At 43.9% G+C, this 21,286-nt stretch overlaps 1 protein-coding gene across 1 annotated transcript; it reads right to left on the bottom strand.

Annotated features, from left to right (window-relative positions):
• Positions 1-34: 34 nt before the first annotated feature.
• Positions 35-20,838, bottom strand: LOC141110731 (uncharacterized). Its single transcript, XM_073602284.1, has 3 exons — positions 20,717-20,838; positions 9,066-9,148; positions 35-3,015 (listed from the first exon to the last, which is right to left on the bottom strand). Exon 3 carries the CDS (start codon positions 3,012-3,014, stop codon positions 450-452), a length of 2,565 nt encoding a protein of 854 aa, XP_073458385.1. The 5' UTR covers position 3,015; positions 9,066-9,148; positions 20,717-20,838; the 3' UTR covers positions 35-449.
• Positions 20,839-21,286: the final 448 nt, after the last annotated feature.

The raw sequence follows: 21,286 nt of genomic DNA, 5'->3' as shown, positions 1-21,286 counted from the left end.
CACAAAGGAAAAAAGCCATTTTTAAATGTCAAAAAATAGTTTATGATTCTTTCTCGTATCAATTACAAATATACATTTTCAATATAAAATTATTACATATATACATTACATACACACACAGCAGGTAAAATAAGTATTGAACATTTCACCATTTTACTAGCTAAAATATTATTTCTAAAAAAGGTTCACTATGTTGGTAACAACCCATACATACAAAGAAACCAAAACAAAGTTCAATGCTTATTTTACCCGCTGTATACACACACACACACACACACACACACACACACACACTTTTTAATGTGCAAATTGGAGAAAAAAAAAACAAAAAAAAACAAAAAAAAAAAACACACACACACACACACACACACACACACACACCACTACTGCTTTTGAGGGAAAAGAGATGCTTTAAGAGAAGCTCACTTTTTCTGGTCTTGGAAACAGGGCTATGTTTTCACACATGTTGACTGTCTTGAATTCCACTGAAAACTCTTAATTCCAGCAGCATAGTCTACTACATCAGAGATTATATCCTTCACAAAATCCTGAGAGGTTGCCCGATATATTTTTCTCACAACCCAGTCCTTTTTTGCTTTGCTGAAGCCACAATGGAAACGTAATGTTTCCTCTGAGTCTGCTTTGGGTTTACTAATCTCTGCTTGAAGCCTACTGATATTTGTGTTGTGATCCATGGCAGCCAGTTGGGTTCTTGCCACCATGGCATCCAAATAAAAAAAACGTTTTGAACGATATTTGAGGACCATGCTATGAAATACTTCAACTTCTCCTGTGTGATAAAATCCAGAAAGGTGCTCAAGGTACTTTAGGAGTCTTGGATCTTGAACTATAGAATTGAGATGATATAGAGCTGCAGAACCAGGTGTTAACCACTCATAGACTCTTTCTTCTTCACCTGTTATAAGCGGATGTGAACATCGATGGTACAAAGTATTACCCGTCCATTCATGTACATTTGCAGAGTGATAACTTACAGAAAGCCATTTCTCTTTAAGGAGTGTAGGATTATTCTGACAAGTGCTTAAAGCCCACCACAAATGGTTTTTGACCAACGATACCCAGCCAGACAATTCTCTACAAGTGCTTTTTTTACTAGCTGCATCAAGTTTTGCTTCAATAGATTTGGCCATATGCCATACGTCAAATTCATGCTTTATGCATGGATATTTCTGCCTAATAATTTTTCCAATGGAAACAGGTTTGTCAGTGGCAATTACTTTTACCTTTATGTGATCCCCTATAATTCGATCTAGTGCCTCAATGAAAGTCAGTGTTTCTAGTGAAACAGAAGACCGCCCAGGCTGAAGCTGATTTACCTGAAAATCTATTATGCAATTCGTTTCTGCATCAATTAAAGTATAAGTACAATATTTTGCATCAAACCCTGATGTCTCACATTGTCCATCACCAATTAATGCAACAGCTTTGTGTCCTATTTTTTCAATGATCTTATTGCGCTGAGAGGTCCAGTGATGTTGAATGGTTGGAAACAGATATTTTCTTTGATTATTGTAGTGTGTGGCTGTCGAAATCGCCAACATATCCAATACAGAAAAAAAATTCTGCATCTTGAAAAAATTAGATCCGCTACATAAGATTGCTGATGAAATTAACAAGTTGCCCACAGGCATGTGCCCTATAAAAGGTTGGCTATTCCACAATTTAAATTTGTGTTTGTTACTACACTCCGCATACACTACTAATGCTGACCCAACCATGTATTTTCTCAGCTCTATTATGATCCCAGTGCAACGTGGATCAAACAAGCAATGAGAATTCATAAGCAGCTTGTCTAAACATTCTTCAAAGACTAAAAACTTTTTCTGTCTTGCCATGCTTACACGCCCTTTATCTGGTGGCAAATATACAAAAGAAAGGTCTGGATCCACAGAATCAACATACAATTCTTCATCCTCAATTTCTTCAGATTTTACTTGTACTTCTTGGGAGGGATAATAGGAGGTGTCTTTGGCAATTATTTTATTTTGAGGTGCAATAGAACTATCCAATTGATATAATTCTTCATCATTTGCAGATACATGTTCTTGTTTTAGTCTTTGATTTGGTGGTAATCCAACAATGTAGATGTTTGGATCATGATGCACTCTGTACTTGTTTTCTTGTATAGCTGGTGGATCACTTGTGTGTTCTGGTAACATATTTTTACTAAAAGAGGATTGTAAAATATTCTCACTGGATGGTGCCAAGTTTTCGATCTTCAAAAAACATGTTTCCTTTACTGGAAGTAAAGTCAGTGGAGGCAATTCAACAAGAGAACACTGTGTACCAATGGAAAATGTTGGCTCTGCACACTGTATGCCTCTATTTATTTTCTTTATTTTGGAATTTCGAGGGATTGTTAGACCATGTGGACAAATTTTACAGTGCTTTCTTGTTTGGGTCTGTGTATGCGATAGAGGAATATCCAAACTGTGCTCAGTATTAAAATAGATGCTTTCGCTTGTTGAATCCAAGATGCAGTCTACAAACTGGCTCTCTTCAAGATTACAGTTAGTGATTTGTGATGCATATCCCTGTAAATAATCACTTTTTTCAGGACTTGTTTCCACAACAGTTACTTTTCTTCCAGAGTTACTTTCTGCGGTATTAGTTGTAGATTCTGAAGATTTGTAACCATCTGTTCTGAGACGTTTATGATAATTGTGCTCAACTTCAGCTCCGCTAAATCGTAAGCTTGTAGTTGAGGATTCACTAATATTTTCCAAATTTAAGGAAGGGTAAGCTGTATTCTTCAGAAACTTTTGTGGACCCCTGTTATTATAATCCGTTTCTTTGAAATGACGAGAGCAAATTCTGAATCTGCCTTTTTGGGATGTTGCAATCCTTTCTAAAAGATATTCAAATTCTTGTCCATGAATGTTAAGTTTCTCAAGCCATATTCCTATACGATCACGATTTCGGGGAAAGACATGTAAAATTTCTTTGTCTGATCTCCATGAAATGGAACACGATTTAACAAAACAACTTGGCATTCTAAAAAATGAAGGGAAAAAAAAAAAAGTTAAATTTTGAAAAAAATATTATATTTAGTTAAAAATATACATTTTAAAAAGGAAAAATTGCACTTTTTACATATGAAGTTAACAGGATAGTCACTTTTTGAATCACTATTGGAAAGAGTGCATTAATAGCAAAGCAGGTGACTACAAAAGGTGAACTCTCTTATAAACAAGAAAAAAAAAAAAAGTTTTTAGTGCTAGTATATATCTGGGCTATAGAAAAAACTACTTTTAATTAAGTGTTCTTGCATAGCAAGACCACTTACTGTTATCTCACATATATATTATTATTGCCATATTTACCACCCTAACTCCTCCCACAGGTTTTACACTACATAGACAAGTAATACATCGAAATGTGGGGATTGTTCCCGATTGGTGTGCTATTACTTTGTGGAACATTTCGCTAAATGGTTCACAAAAATATTGTCGTTTTTGCAGCAAAATTGGTCCCATAGGAATGAATGGCGAAATTTTCAAAACTAGAGTGGGAGGTGACAAAAGCTGACAACCCCAAGATCAGCCAAAACATTATGACCACCCCATGAAAAAAAAAAAAGAATTTTTTTTTTTTTTTTTAAATCATTTTTGAAAAAAAAAAAAAAATAATAATTTTGAAAAAAATGTTCAGCTAATGATGGGACTTCAACTGTTTTACTACTATTTAAACTTTTTAAAATATTAAGCTTTTTAAACACTTTTCACAGTTACTCCAGCCACACAACACTTACTCAAGCCACTCCACCCAGTTACTCCGCCCACTCCAGTTGTAGAGGCAAGAACACTTCACACAATTTCCCCAGAAATTGTAGCTTTTCTAGTTTAAATTAACCTATGCTGTTGAGATTATAAACTGTCTAATGCTGGCCAGAGATATGCATACATTTGTAAAGTTTAGCAGAGACCAATGGCCAGGTTTGAAATGGGGTCTTCATCATGAGATATCATCACTTTGGAGACACCAACAACAAATCAAGTCATTACAAATTAAAGTGGGGAAAAAAACAAAAAAACAAACACACAGCTTGCTTTTAATTAACTCCATGCAATCAGTTACACCATATTAGTACTATATGTGTAAAAGACGTTTCTTTGGAGTTGCACACAGTCGCTCTTGCAAGCCAAAACGAGGCTAGGCAGAGCTGAAGCACATTCCTATTGAAGCGCTCATGAATGAGGAAGATTATGTTTTCTCATGAATGATGACAGTATCACAGATGGTGCTGGGCCGGGGGACCTGTGCTGTAATGCTTACACAGACAATGGTTCCACAAAGTGCCTCAGAGTAGCCATTCAGCTGCACAGGCACACCATTGTGAGTAAAGCTCAGGAGAATTGACAACTGTCTACATTTGACTATTGCTTCTAATCAGAAATTATAAATAATGTTAAAATGTAAAAGGCACCCCACTACCTGTCCCCCTATCCCCAGCCCTAAACACTTACCTGATTCCTCTCACTAAATCCAGCAATGTCATGTCTGAAGCACAGCTTCTTCTCTTCCTGGTCTTGCAGGAGACACAGGCAGCATAGGCTCTTGATACTGTCAGCCAAACTCCTGTGATGAGGGAGCTGGGCCATGGCTTACTGGCACTGTAAGTCTATGCATGCACACAGCCCAACTTGGAAAAACATCCAAACCGGTGCCCCCCCTTAGCACCCCACTTACTGAAGGGGGCAACCACAGCAGGGAGCAGTGGACACTGCTGCAAGGGAATCCAGAGAAGCAACACAACGCTCAAACCAGAGCCCTGGTAAGTCCTCATAGGGAGTTGAGGAATCGGTACTCAGACTCTGAGTATCTTCCAATCATTCATACAAAATGTAAACGAACATAGGCAGCGGGCAACCCAAAACATCCAAATGCATTAATCTCTATTTGCTACAGGGTGATAACAGGATAATAAAGTTTAAACGTTTTGGCCGGGTGGCCTTAGGTCATAGCATAATACTAACTGGACCTTGAAGGGGTTGTAAAGGTCATTTTTTTTTTTTTTCTAAAAATAACAAACATGTTATACTTACCTTCACTGTGCAGCTCGTTCTGCAGAGAGTGGCCCCGAACCTGCTCTTCTGGGGTCCCTCGGCGGCTGTTTCAGCTCCTCCCCGCAAGAACTAACCACCTTAATGCAAGCTCCCTCGCATGGTGGTTAGTTCTTGCTGACGCACTCCCGTGATACAGCCGGCGGCTATAGCCGCTCACTGTATCACTCGGCCCCGCCCCCCGGCACGCCGCGTCATTGGATGTGATTGACAGCAGTGCGAGCCAATGGCTGCGCTGCTTTCAATCAATCCACTGTAGCCAATCAGCGGCCAGGCTGAGCGGCGAAATAGATGTCGGGAGCGAGCAGCTGACTTTCGAGGGGTCAGGTAAGTAAAACCGGGGAGGGGGGTGGGGGGGTGGGGGTGGCGGTATTGTCGGAAGTTTTTTCACCTTAATGCATAGAATGCATTAAGGTGAAAAAATTTTTTATCTTTACAACCCCTTTAAAGTGATTGTAAAGTTTTTTGTTTTTTTTTTTCCTATTAAAATAGCAAACATGTTATACTTACATGCCCTGTGTAGTGGTTTTGCACAGTGCAGCCCGGATCCTCCTCTTTTTGGGTCCCTGGCTGGAGCTCCTGGCTCCTCCTCCCGTTGAGTGTTTCCACAGCAAGCAGCTTGCTATGGGGGTACCCAAGCTACAGCTGCCATTCAGACACAGAGCTGTGGTTCGGCCCCGTCTGCGCTCTCTCCTTATAGGACGAGTTTGATAGCAGCGGGAGCGAATGGCACCGTTGCTGTGTCTCAGCCAATCAGGAGGGAGAGTCCTGGACATCGCTGGATAGAGATGGGGCTCAGAAGTAATGGGGGGGCTGCTGCACACAGAATGCGTTTTATCTAATTGCATCAAGATAAAAAACCTTCTGCCTTTATAACCGCTTTAACACACACATTGTGTAATATTATAATATATATATATATATATATATATATATATATATATATATATATATATATATATATATATATATATATATATATACACACATACACACATACACACATACACACTCTCTCCATCCATATACATTCAGGTGGAGCCAATTGAAAATACAATCCATGTGCATGGCAAAATATATAAAGTGAAAAAAAAAAAAAATGTATTAAGAAAGGTGGCATCTCAAATGCTGCTTACTGGCAATATCTCATACATACAGCATCTCACAAGAGTACACCCCTCACATTTTTCTAAATATTTTATTATATCTTCATGTGACAACACTGAAGAAATTACAGTTTGCTACAATGTAAAGTAGTGAGTGTACAGCTGGTATAACTGTGTAAATTTGCTGTCCCCTCAAAATAACTCAACACACAGCCATTAATGTCTAAACCGCTGGCAACAAAAGTGAGTATACCCCTAAATGAAAATGTCCAAATTGGGCCCAAAGTGTCAATATTTTGTGTGGCCACCAATAATTTTCAGCACTGCCTTGCCCCTATTGGACATGAAGTTCACCAGAGCTTTACAGGTTGCCACTGGAGTCCTCTTCCACTCCTCCATGACGACATCTCGGAGCTGGTGGATGTTAGAGACCTTGCGCTCCTCCACCTTCCATTTGAGGATGCCCCACAGATGCTCAATAGCGTTTAGGTCTGGAGACATGCTTGGCCAGTCCATCACCTTTACCCTGAAGGGAATACTGCCCTGCCGTCCAGTCTCCAAAGGGTGGGGATCATGCTTGGCTTCAGTATGTCACAGTACATGTTGGCACTCATGGTTCCCTCAATGAATGTAGCTCCCCAGTGCTGGCAGCACTCATGCAGCCCCAGACCATGACACTCCCACCACCATGCTTGACTGTAGGCAAGACACTTGTCTTTGTACTCCTCACCTGGTTGCCGCCACACACGCTTGACACCATCTGAACCAAATAAGTTTATCTTGGTCTCATCAGACCACAGAACATGGTTCCAGTAATCCACGTCCTTAGTCTGCTTGTCTTCAGCAAACTGTTTGCGGGCTTTCTTGTGCATCATGTTTAGAAGAGGCTTCCTTCTGGGATGACAGCCATGCAGATCAATTTGATGCAGTGTGCAGCGTATGGTCTGAGCACTGATAGGCTGACCCCCAACCCCTTCAACCTCTGTAGCAATGCTGGCAGCACTCATACGTCTATTTCCCAAAGACAACCTCTGGATATGACGCTGAGGACATGCACTCAACTTCTTTGGTCGACCATGGCGAGGCGTGTTCCGAGTGGCATCTGTCCTGTTAAACCGCTGTATGGTCTTGGCCACTGTGCTGCAGCTCAGTTTCAGGGTCTTGGCAATCTTCTTATAGCCTAGGCCAGTGATGGCGAACCTTGGCACCCCAGATGTTTTGGAACTACATTTCCCATGATGCTCATGCACTCTGCAGTGTAGTTGGGCATCATGGGAAATGTAGTTCCAAAACATCTGGGGTGCCAAGGTTCACCATCACTGGCCTAGGCCATCTTTATGTAGAGCAACAATTCTTTTTTTCAGATCCTCAGAGAGTTCTTTGCCATGAGTTGCCATGTTTAAATTCCAGTGACCAGTATATATGAGAGAGAGCGCGAGCAATAACACCAAATTTAACACACCTGCGACCTTGTAACACTAACGAGTCACATGACACCAGGGAGGGAAAATGGCTAATTGGGCCCAATTTGTACTCACATGTGTTGCCAGCGGTTTAGACATTAATGGCTGTGTGTTGAGTTATTTTGAGGGGACAGCAAATTTACACTGTTATACAAGCTGTACACTCACTACTTTACATTGTAGCCAAGTGTAATTTCTTCATTGTTGTCACATGAAAAGATATATTTACAAAAATGTGAGGGGTGTAACCACTTTTGTGAGATACTGTATGTAATGCTTTTCACTTTATATGCACGTGGACTGTATTAGTATAAGCTTCACCTGAATGTATACATTGATATTAAGGTCAGTTAGTATTATGCTAGGACTAAGGCCATCCAGCGAAATGTGCAACCCATTTTATCCTGTTATCACCCTGTAACATAGTTTCATGCACTTGGATGTTTTGGTTACCGGCTGCCCATTTTTTTCCCATAATGGGGGTCACTGGAAAGGCACAGTCTGACGTTTAAAGTCACGCAAAGTTCATATCAATGGGAGACCCAGCATTCACTGGAGAGAGCAGGGACACACGTTATCTGTAACTGTTAGAGTATAATAGGAAGTCACAGGATGCAAAAGTCACTGGGTGACATGGAGGTCTCTGTGTTCGCAATGTGATACAAGCGAGTCTGGGTTCACTGTGTGGCACAGAAAACTTTGGTTACTAGATGACACAGGGTTCCATGGAGTCACTGGGTGACACAGAGTGCTGTGGGGTCACTGGGAGACAATGGACACTCTTCAGTCACTGAGTGATAAAAAATGCTCTGGGGTCTCAGGGTGACATGGAATTCCCTGGGGTCACCAAGTTATATCAGAAGATCTGTGGTCACTGGGTGACACAAAATGCTCTGGTGTTACTGGGCGACACCAGATGCTCTAGGATCACACCACTATTTTCATAGGAAATGAGGGCTCTTGAAAGAAGTACTGAGGCAGAGTGCTGTGAAGTTTTCAGGAATCTATATACACACACACAGCACAATGCTTGTCCCTCCCACCAGCCATACATAGTAAAGCACAGGAATCCAGTGGTGGCACCCCTGGGTTTACACTGAACTATGAATTGAAAACAGAAAAGTTTAATTAAAAAATGTCATTAGCTTTTTGATTTTGGGGGGGGGGGGGGGGGCGCTGATGAACCTGACAAGGCAAAATATAAGCAGATTATGCTTCAGCTTTAACACTGTTGTGTGATTGGGTTTAGATGAAATGTAAATTCTTCTCAACTTTTTTAACCAAACGCTTCTTTTCCAAAGTTCTCGGGCCCTCAATGTCTTTTCAAATAACTAACCATTGTGTAGCATAAATGTAATAATCTTATTCTGCGCTCCCATTTCCTATATGGTCTTAGAATTTTTCAAACTAACCTTAGAAAACAAGTTTTGGCTGGCGTTTACAACTGAGGTCCTCACTGCTGACTTTCAAATCCAGAACAACCACCATTAGGGGCCTGTACAAAATAAAAATAAAGAAAAAGAAGAAAACAAAGATGACAACGGGAATTATAATTTTTTTTCTTAAAAAATTGTCTTTTATATCATTTTCTATTTCTCGTCAGTCAAAATAATGACAAGAAGTGAAGAACAACTAGTCCAAATTTATTTGCACCAAAGGGGACTACTTTAGTTTTTCTACAACTACCCATACCCATTCAGTATATGCTATGCTGGGGGCACACACACACAAAAATTCTATTCCCCCATTTTTTTATTAATTTTTTTTTTTTTTTAGATATCATTAGTACAAATGTATGCATTTTTATGGAGAAAAACTAGAAACATTTATAGATTTAAAATCTATTCCATTATGTCACATGAAAAGATAATACAATATTAACAAAAATTTGTGAGGGGTGCATTGACTTTTGTGAGATACTGTATATATTACAGTTTTTTCTCAAAAGTTTGCACACCCTGCCAGAAATTTTGGCATAATAAATTTAAAATATGATTGATCATGCCAATTATTTAAGGATAGCAATCACATGAAGCCATTTATTATCACATAGTTTTTTGGATGCTTTTTAAATCATAACAGAAATCACCCAAAATGGCCCTGATAAAAAGTTTACATACCTTGGAATATTTGGCCTTGGTACAGACACAGAAGGTGGCACACACACAGGTTAAAATGGCAATTAAAGGTTAATTTCCCACATTTGTGGCTTTTTAAATCACAATTAGTGTCAGTGTATGAGTCAATGAGTCTGTTAGTTCTCACATGGATGCACTAAGCAGGCTAGACACTGAGCCAAGAGGAGGTAGAAAAGAACAGTCAAATGACCTGCGTAACAAGGTAATGAAATGTTACAAAGATGGAAAAGGATATACAAAGATATCCAAAGCCTTGAATATGACAGTCACTACTGTTCAATCACTTAATAAGTGGAAAATTTGGGGGGGGGTCTCTTGATACCAAGCCAAGGTCAGGTAAATCAAGAAAGATTTCAGCTATAAAAATGCACTGATTACTGTGTAAATGTCACTGGTAGGGAAGGGATTAACACTAGGGGGCAATCAACAACTAGATGTCTCCTCTACCCTGACAGAACAGGGATTAATTACCCGCGATCGCGCCCGCCGGCCACGCGCATCAGGTCCCCAGCTGTGCAGCTGGCATGCATGCGCCCTCTGGTGGCTTTTATAGGGCACAACATACCCATATGGGGTTTCACCCAGCACAGCCATTCTGACAACATTTGTTGGCGTGAGCTGGTCAGCAAAAGGTTAAATAAAAGACAGTTTTTTGGCATGATCAGTCATATTTTCAATATTAACCACTTGCGGACCACGCACCATCGTTTGACGGCGGCAGAATGGCTCCCCTACGTGAATCGCCGTATCTGTACAGCGGCCTCTTTAAGGGGTAAAGGGGGGGGCGCGTGCCTAGTGGCCGTCGGGCACCCGCGATCGCTCCTGACAGAGCCAGGACGTGTGTGTGTGTGTGTGTGTGAGATATAGATAGATAGATAGATAGATAGATAGATAGATAGATAGATAGATAGATAGATAAACACAAAATCACGTTCTGGCAGGGGAGAGGAAACAGATCATAGGAACAACGATCGGTCTCCTCCCCCAGGCAGTCCCATCCCCCCTACAGTTAGAACACGCTGAGGGAACACATTTAACACCTTGATCGCACCCTAGTGTTAACCCTTCCCTGCCAGTGACATTTATACAGTAATCAATGGCTATTTTTAGCTCTAATCGCTGTATAAAATGTCAATGGTCCCAAAAAGTGTCCAGTCTGTCCACCGCAATCCCAATAGAAATCGCAGATCACCGCCATTACTAGTAAAAAATAAATAAAAATGCCATAAGGCTATCTCCAATTTTGTAGAAGCTATAACTTTTGCGCAAACCAAGCAATATACGCTTATTGCATTTCTTTATGCCAAAAATATGTAGAAGACTATATATCGGCCTAAACTGAGGAAGAAATTAGTTTTTGTTTTTTTGACAGATGACTGGTCCCACCTGACAGGAAACACAATCTAGATTGAGGTTAAAAACCCCGCCCCTCCCTGTGCTTCTCAGTTGTGAAAAATTACTGACCCACACCAGTGCACAAGAGTGAAAACATTCCAATGTTCAACTATTAAAATCAACACAAAACGGAAACACTGTTGACGGTAAGTGTAACTGGTCATTTTCTCAAATCGTCTTCCAGGACGGCACCCTAAGAGAAGAGCAAGTAGCTCAGGCCTAGCTTAGGGCGGGACAACCACCTGCAGGGCCTTTCTGCCAAAAGCTAGATCCTGAGGCGACAGAAGTTCCACTCTAATGTCTCAGGAACGTGTTCTGACTTGACCACATTGCTGCTCTGCAGATCTGATCTACAGATGCTCCAGCCCTTTCTGCCCAAGAGGTTGTCAGAGACCGTGTAGAACGTGCTTTGAGATTAGCTGGGACTGCACTACCTGCTTGTTCATAAGCTAAGGAAATGGCTTGTCTAATCCATCTAGCAATCGTTTTTGATGCCTGCTCACTAGGGATGCACCAAAATTTCGGCCGCCGAAACATATCGACCGAAAATGGCCCTTTCGGCAAAAAGCCGAACATACAGCCCCTCCCCCTTGTCCGGGCACTTTGATAGACAGATCACCTGTCCCATTGGACGGGTGATGTCTATCAAAGTGCCCGGACAAGGGGGAGGGGCTGTATGTGACAGCGCGCAGCGGGGAACACACAGTTATTGAAATGAAAGCTGTGATGTTCCCGGCGATGTAATTAAACAGGCGGCGGCGGCTCTCTCCCTTCACTGGCTGCAATACCGGGGACACTGGCTGCACTACCAGGGACACTGGCTGGCTGCATCTGACGGGCACTGGTGAGGCTGCAATGATCTCCTGTACCATGTCCGCAGTCTCGGACCATCTCCTGTACCATGTCCGCAGTCTCTGACCATCTCCTGTACCATGTCCGCAGTCTCTGACCATCTCCTGTACCATGTCCGCAGTCTCTGACCATCTCCTGTACCATGTCCGCAGTCTCTGACCATCTTCTGTATAAAAATATTTTTAAAAACAGTCACATCCCTACTGCTCACCCCTCTTTGAGCCACAAAAACTGACCAACAGATGATGCGATCTTCTGAACTCCTTTACACTGTTTAAGTAAAGCAGCAGACACCTCCTAACGTCTAGTAGGGGTGCAACGGATCGTCATCGATCCATGATCCGATCCGCGGAGGTTGATCCGTACGGGACAACCACGATCCGCGGAGCGCTCTGTGGCCTCAGCCATAGGAAAGGCCGTGGTTTTGGCCTAGCTCCGGAGCGGCGGCCATCTTGGTACACCCGACGGCCGTTTAGCACGTGATCTCTCCCCTCTGTGTACTGATCTATACAGTGGAGGGTAGAGATCAGATGGCAGCAGTGCCAATACTCTGCAATGCCGACCCAATAGACCCGCCAATACTCTGCCAATAGACCCGCCAATACTCTGCCAATAGACCCGCCAATACTCTGCCAATAGACCCGCCAATACTCTGCCAATAGACCCGCCAATACTCTGCCAATAGACCCGCCAATACTCTGCCAATAGACCCGCCAATACTCTGCCAATAGACCCGCCAATACTCTGCCAATAGACCCGCCAATACTCTGCCAATAGACCCGCCAATACTCTGCCAATAGACCCGCCAATAGGGAGATTGTGGATATTACAGTGGGGGAGATTTTTTTTTTGTTGATCCGAAAATGATCCGAACCGTGACTCTGATCCGAGGAACGATCCGAACCGTGAGTTTTTTGAACCGTTGCACCTCTAACGTCTAGTGAATGAAAGGCTCTTTCCTTCTCGTTCTGTGAGTTGACACAGAAGGACGGGAGAATAATTTCCTGTTTACCTATGGAACCGTGAGGCCACTTTAGGAAGGTACAGGGGATCCTGCCTAAGGATGTCCTCCAACAAACGAAAAAACGGCTCATTCATAGATAGAGCCTGTAAGTCACCTACCCTCCTGGCAGTTGTAATGGCCAGAAGGAAGGCGGTCTTAAAAGAAAGTAATTTAACCAAATTCTGAGCCAACGGCTCAAAAGGTGTCCTGGTTAGGGCCTCTAAGACTAGAGATAAGTCCCACAGCGGAAATTTACTCATTTGGACCGGGGACAACCTCTCTCTAGCCATCAAAAATCTTTTGACCAACGGATCCAGAGCCAGCCTTCTGTCCAAAAAGCTAGACAGTGCTGCCACTTGGACCCCAAGGGTCTTGGTTGCCAGGCCTCGAGCCACTCTCTCCTGCAGGAAGTCTAGGATCGAAGGAATGTCCTGTTGAAAAGTGCCCCGTTTCACACCAATGAGAGAAGACCCCCCCCAGACCGTTGCATAAATGTGCCTAGTAATTGGCTTTCTGCTCAGTAAAAGGGTCTCTATTAACTTCTCCGAGCACCCTTTCCTGCGCAAGCTCTCCCTCTTAAGAGCCAAGCCGTCAATTTGAAAAGTCCCGGGTTTGGGTGATAATGTGGACCCTGAAACAGAAGATCCTGGCGCTCTGGAAGGCGCAGCGGAGAGGTCACTGACCAGCTTCCCAGAGTGGGAAACCAGGTCCTCTTGGGCCACCAGGGAGCGATCAGAATTGAACTGCTCCTGGACCAACTCAAATTCTGTATAATTCTTGGGATCAGTGCTAAGGGGGGAAAAGCATAAGCTAGGCTGAAAACCCACTCCCTTGAACCCCTCCTCTCTGGACAGGCAGAACAACTGTTTAACCCTCCAGTTCACCCTGCGGGCGAGGTCTATCTCTGGGGTGCCCAGCTGCTGACACACAAGAGAGAACATCTCAGGATTTAACTCCCATTCCCCCTGGTGAACAGTCTGTCGACTGAGGAAATCCGCTTCTACATTGAAATTCCCACTTATATGTACCGCAGAAATTGAGGGTACTCCCTGTTCTGCCCATTCCAAGATTTCCTGTGTCAACCTCATCAGAGAGCATGACCGGGTACCCCCCTGGCAATTCAGGAAGGCCACCGTCAGAGTTGTCGGAGGACCTGGACTTCTCTCCCCCGATCCTGTCTTTGAACGCTCTTAGAGCCTCTTTGACTGCTAGGAGCTCCCTGAAATTGGAGGAGGCGGCTCTCCGAAGCCTGTCCCATACACCCTGAGCCTGTAGCCCCTCTAGATGGGCCCCCCCAACCCCAGGAGCTTGCATCAGTTGTCACCCTGACAGGCTGAAGCTGGGCCCAAAGGTGTCACCCTGACAGGCTGAAGCTGGGCCCAAAGGTGGCCCGCCCCCAACCTCTGAGGGTTGATCCACCAAAGAAAAGACTTATTTACTATTTCAGGAATGGAAACCCGAATGTCCAAAGACTCCCTTTTTCCGTCCCATGAGGATAGTAGAAAATTCTGCAGGGACCTGGAGTGGAGCTGGGCCCAAGGCACAGCAGGAATACAGGATGTCATGAGTCCCAGAGTCCTCATAATCAACCTTCAGTAGGCCTCCCTCCGGTCTATGACTGAAGATACCTTGCGAATCGGGGCTTCCACCTTCTCCTGTGGAAGCACCAGCTTCTGCGTTACCGAGTCTACCAGAAGGCCTGGGTAGAGCTTGGTTTGAGATGGAGTCAGTGAGGATTTCTCCTGACTGATCAGCCATCCCAGGGATTCCAAGGGGCTTATTACCTTGTCTAGATCTAAGAGCAGAGAATCCCTGGAAGGGTTGTAGACCAATAGGTCGTCTAGATAGGGGATCAGTGTGATTCCCTGGAGGTGCAGGTAAGAGATGACCTCTGCTAGAATCTTTGTTAAGACTCTCGGGCTGGCTGCCAGTCCGAAGGGCAAGGCCCGGAACTGCCAGTGCTGGGTACCCTGATCTGTGTGTATTTCAAAACGAAGGAATACCTGATGCTACAGAAGAATGGGAACATGCAGATATGCATCCTTTGGGTTTATGGTGACCATAAAGATCTCCTTCAACAGATGCTTCACTCACACATACTCCATACGAAACTTCTTGTATCGTAGGAAGGGATTTCATTTTCTTAGATCTATAATCAAGTGGTATTTCCTGGAGGGCTTTGGAACCACAAAGACATGGGAATAAAATCCCCGTCTCACTGATTTGTTGGTACTGGGAGGATGACCCCCTGGTCTGCCAACTGTCTGACACTCTCTAAGAGTCCTAAAGCTTTTGGCCTGTCCCTGGGTAGATAGGTTAGAAGAAAAGATTGGGGAGGTCTGGAAACAAATTCCAGTCTGTAGCCCTCTCTTATCCACTGAAGGACGAGAGGACTCTGAGAGACCTGTTCCCTCTGTGTGACAAAGTGTGAGAGCCTCCCCCCTACCCTGGTGCTGGCGTCACTTGGAAATCTGGTCTGCAGGCTTTGGTCCTGAGAAAAGGAGACCTCCTTTCTGCTTGCCCCTGCCCCAATTCTTGCCTTCTTTACAATTTTTAAAACGATTGTTGACCTGGGGGCCCTCTAAAAAAAAAAAACTATCCTTTTTTAGGTTTTACAGGAAACTTCTTCCCCTTTTCAGTGGATCTGGAAACGGTCTGGTCCTGCACCAAATAGGAGGGACCCTTCAAATGGTAGGCCACACAACCTTGTTTTTGATGTGTGGTCCCATTCCAGGACTTAACCCATACAGCCCTTCTAGCGGAATTAAGAAGGTTGACGATTTCGGACGCATGTACAGTTTAACTGCCGCATCGGCAAGATAGGCTCCTCCTCTTCTTTGAAAGGGCACCTGTGTTTTCAGGTTTTAAATTTTAGAAGTTTTCTCTCTGGCTCTTTCCACGCCCTCAGAATAATATCCTTGAGGGACTGGTGGATAGGCAAGACTTTGGATTGAGGTCTGATCAGACCTCGATACATCCTATCCTGGGCAGAAATCTGTGCTTCGGGCTCCTGAATCTCTTCCGAAGCATATATTGCCCCCAGGAGACCCTCCATCTCATCGGCTGAAAAGATATACCTGCCTGGTCTGGGGTGTTCCTCTTCCTGGCTATTTTCTACATCCTCCCTCTCCTCAGGAAGGCTCCGAGTGGAGTCCTCAACCTCCTCCTCTTTGTCCTTAGAATCCTGAGAAGCCGGGGTCTTTTGGGGCTCAGTGCGTGTATATCTACCACCCCTATCTGAAGAAGCACTCAGAGGATGAACCCTCTTCTACTAGGGCGAGACTCTTCCTTCCTAGTATTAAGGAATGCCTGAAAGGCCTTGAGGGTAGAAAACATTTCTGTCTGTACTGAGAGAAAATCTCTCATGACCTGCGAGGTCTCCTTCCCGGACAATTTGTGTATAATACACTTGTAGCAAAAAGGTTTGGTGTGCTCTGGTGCCAATTTTTCATTTTAATAGTCACACCTCTTAGAACGGGAAGGCGTTTTAGACCTAGGTCTACTGGCAACACTCTGGGCAATAGCTTCTGCTTCTGTAAGAAAGCAAGCCTCAATTTAGCCAAAAATCGACCTTCACTGTGGCCCCCTGCGAGAGTAAGGGCTAGGGGACCCACCCCCACCATTAACCCCGCCACCTGGGTAGACACCCCCTGTGGTCTCCTGAACGGCTGCTGATACTGCCTCCTCTTGTTCCATACTGATGAGAGCTGTGGATGTCTGCTCCCTGCCACGCGGTTTACTCTGGATCCAAATTGTGAGATCTCCCTGCAGCGCCGTCCTGAACGCTGCAACGCCATTTTCTAAAAGTCACGGAACTAGAAGTGCCGCGCTCTAGTGGCGTAACTCACTTCCGACGCCCAGGAGATGGAAATCCTCTGCAAAATGGCGCCGAAACACCAGCACGCCGCTCGAGCTGGCAACAGCCTCTGGCCAGAGAATGCGCGCCGAGGGCGGAGGGGAAAGCCATCGCCTCCTGCTCCCTCCTGTAGGAAGGGACCCAGGGCCATTGTGCTGAGGGACAAAGACGAGGGGACTCACCAGGGAGTCCTCTGACCGGCAACATCCTGCAAACTGACTCCAGTCAGGTAAGGAAGGGGAGCAGGAACTATGGTCCCTGAAGTTCTGGGAACCTCCACTGTGCCCACGGTCCTTCAGTTCTCCTATTGGGGGGGGGGGGGGGGTGAATAACCTCCCCCCCCCCCCGAGAAAATAGGATAAACCCCCCAGGAAGGGCAAGTCCTACCAGACCCAGAGGCTTCCCAAGCCTGTGGTCCGGCTCCCGGGGGGAGACTTCCAGCCCTCGGCCTTAAGCAAAAAATAAAAAATAAATAAAACGTTTCGCTGTGGAGAAACAATCAAAACCTGAGCACAGGGAGGGGCAGGGTTTTTAACCTCTATCTTGATTGTGTTTCCCGTCAGGTGGGACCAGTCATCTCTCAGGGTGCTGTCCTAGAAGACGACTTGAGAAAATAAAAAACGCAGAGGTGATCAAATACCACCAAAAGAAAGCTCTATTTGTGAGAAAAATAAAGACATAAATTCTGTTTATGTACAGCAATTAGTTAAAGCGATGCAGTGCCGTATCGCAAAAAATGGCCCGGTCAGGAAGGAGGTAAATTCTTCCGGGGCTAAAGTGGTTAATGCCAAAATTTCACAATTTTTAGCAGAGGCCCTACAGAATAAAATGTTGCGCTCTCCAATTTTTTGTCACACGGTATTTACGCAGCGGTGTATCGAACGCAAATTTGTTTTCAAAATACACTTTAATTAATTTTAATGCACACAAACACAATATACAACCCATATTTTGGTAACATATAAAAGATGGTGTTAGGCAGAGAAAAAAAAAAAAAAAGATACCCATTATATCATGCTTTAAAATTGCACACGCTCGTGGAATGGCGACAAATTTGTCACAAGCGATGCTTTAAAAGCTTTTACGGGTTACCAGTTTAGTGTTACTCAGGAGGTCTGGTGCTAAGATTAATAGTTTCACTCTGATGTTCGAGGGAATACCTCACATGTGTGGTGCAATAGCCGTTTACATATGCATGCAGGACCAATGTGTGCATCCCCTTTGCACGCAAGTGCTTTAAATGTTTTTTTTTTTAATTATATAGATGTCTCCTCTGCCCTTATAAGCATCTGATCACACTAGGATCGGTGTGTTCGGATGTTTTCCAAATTTAAAAATGGTGTGTTTACATCCAGGAAACTGGAAGTGATGAAAATGCTCATTGCTTCCAGTTTCCTATACTATAGAGCTCATCAGAGACCTGTCGGTCCTCCACGAGCTTTGCGGTAAGTGATGGCTGAACATTCATGTCTCCCAGCGGGAAGGGAGAGCGGTGGAAGGGGGCGGGGGGGTCCCCCCTCTACTGCTGCTTGTAAAAGGAATCCAGCGGCTAATTAGCCATTAGGATTGCTTTTACAAGAAAGCTGACCGCTGGCTGAAAAAAAAAAAAAAAAAAACACTTGAAGTCAAATGATGTACATGTGTGTGATTTGGCAGAAAAGGTTTCCATCCAAAAAAATTGGGCATTATATGGTGTGCACTAAAATGCATTTAACCACTAGACGACTGGCCCATAGTAAAAATACATCATTACTTGGAAGTTAAATACCAGCGTTTTGTTAGCAGCTGGCTTCCATAACCCCAGTGTCAATTTTTACTATGGTTCTCTTTCACATAAAAAAAAAGTGATCCCGCGGACAAACCTGCCATGGAATCACTTTTAGAAGGGCGGGAAGGATGCTCCTCCCGCAGCTGACTTATTGGTAAAGCCCGGGAGCAATTTGATGCGGCCGTTTGCAGGGCAGGAAGACAAGCAAGCCCAAGATGGCCACCACTCGTCTCTATGCTCTTGGAGCACTGGAGACATGCCTGACGTCACTTCCAGTTCCCGAGCCATAACAAAACGATTATTTTTATTTTTTAAAGTTAAAAAATAAAAATTCAGTTGGCTTTTAAAAAGGTAAAAGATCTGGGGTCTTTGATTCCAGATCTCTCAATAAAGGGGACCTGCCATCCTTATTTCTATTACAAGGCATGTTTACATCCCTTGTAACAGGAATAAAAGCGATCAAAAAATAAAAAGGACAGGGTAAAATAAATAAGAAAAAAAAAAAAAAAATTTAAAGCGCCCCATCCCTCCATCCAGAAGCAAATGCATACGCAAGAGCCCTTTCACACGGAGGCAGTTTTCAGGCGTCTTAGTGCTAGAAATAGCCTCTAAACGCCTGAAAACCACTTCCCATTCATTTCAGTGTGACTTTTCCCACTGGGGCGGTGCGCTTGCAGGACTATAGGAAAAGTCCTGCAAGCAGCATCCTTGAGGTGGTTTAAAACGCCCTGTCCGTTGAAATGAATAGGCGCTTCCAAATCGTCGCAACACGGGCGGTTTTAACCTCTTTGGGGTTAAAAGCGCCCCGCTAGCGGCCGAAAAGCGCCACTAAAACGAGCGAGGCTTTAGCTGTAACACAGCCGCAGGTCAGTGTGAAAGGGGTTTTAGTCGCACAAGCATATGTAAACTGTGTTCAAACCACACGTGAGGTATTGCCATGATCGTTAGAGCGAGGGCAATAATTTTTGTGCAAGACTTCTTCTAAAACTTTAAATTGGTAACTAAGGATGAGCTCAGACGTGTTTGCAAACAGCACGTGCAGAGCCCGCCAGGAAGTCGGCACTGCAGAGCGCTAATCACAGGCAGTGAGACATTGTCCCAATGTGCGGCTGCAGAGATCGGGAAATGTCTCAATGTCTGCGAGTAGCGCTTCCCAGTGCCGACTTCTTGGCGGGCTCGGCACATGCGGTTTGCAAACACGCCTGAGTTCATCCTTACTGGTATAGCCTACAAACATTTTTAAAAGCCTCGCCAATGGAAATTTTTTTAAGTACCGTAGTTTGTCGCCATTCCATGAGTGTGCACAATTTTAAAGCACGACATGTTAGGTATCAATTTACTCTGCGTAACATCATCTTTCCCATTATACAAATAAATTGGGGTAATGTTGCGTTTTATTTATTAAAGTGCATTTTTTTTTCAAAAAAAAAATTGCACTTGAAAGACTGCTGCACAAATACTGCGACAAAAAATATTGCGACGATTGCCATTTTATTCTCTAGGGTCTCTGCAAAAAAAAAAAAAAAAAAAATTAATAATAATAATAATAAATAGAATATACTTTTAAATAAATGTTTGGGGGTTCTAATTAATTTTCTAGCAAAAAATACTTATTTAGACTTCCAGAAGATGCCTGGTCAGCAAGCAGTTAAGTATGATAGTTTGTGTTTATTAAACAGCTGTGCAACATAAACCATGTCATTACCCCAGGCCTCTGCATTCAGAATATATATATATATATATATATATATACATATATATATATATATATATATATATATATATATATATATATATATATATAATATACTGATTTTATGGCGTATAAGAAAAGGTCGGCATTACCTCAGACGGCAGCAATTCGTTAGGAGTAAATAAATGTACATAAAGCAGAGCTGGACTGATACAGAGACCGGAGGGAAGAGGACTGAGCAGAGCGGGCCTTCCTCACACACAGCCCGGACATGGAGGGCCCTGATTGGAGGACATAGTTTAGAGACTACAGAGAACCGCCGCGCACACCACTATGACTAAGCTCAGCACTATCTCACCTCACACCACAACCGAACACCGCGCCAACCACAGCCACTGACCGGTGCACTAGTACATTCTCCTCCCCTGTGCATACTGCGCATGTCCGGATACAGACACTTCCAATCAAAAAGATTGTGATGTAGGGTGGGGGAGGAGCCGAACGAGCAAGGATGAAAAAAAAAAAAAAATAACCCCACAACTGCCGAGTAGGTTTACTGTATACACACAGGAGAGCGGCGCACACGTGACCTCCATCGTCACTATGTAACCAACGGAGCTTCATATCATTTGGAGACGAAGGGTCAGGGCTGTGTATTCCTTTCCGACCCCCTCCTCCTCTAGAAGCCCGCACTCCCCATACTGTATGATCGTGTCTACCATCACGGCAGCTGGTAGTTGTGGGGGTTTGAGTGGATAGGGGTTCGGGGAGTGTCATTCTATGGTCATGAGAGTAGTTGGGGTGGGTGCAGTGCAGGTGTCTTGTTGAAAAAGTTCCCCCGGCGGATAAGGACCCCCCCTGTACAGCGCTTGTGCAGTACGAAGCTTGCCGAAAAAGTTCCCCCCGGCGGAGAACCACCGAAAATAGC

The sequence above is a fragment of the Aquarana catesbeiana genome, linkage group LG01, assembly GCF_042186555.1.
Source record: "Aquarana catesbeiana isolate 2022-GZ linkage group LG01, ASM4218655v1, whole genome shotgun sequence".
In the NCBI taxonomy this organism is placed as follows: domain Eukaryota; kingdom Metazoa; phylum Chordata; class Amphibia; order Anura; family Ranidae; genus Aquarana; species Aquarana catesbeiana.
This window is presented reverse-complemented; position numbering and strand designations above follow the sequence as displayed.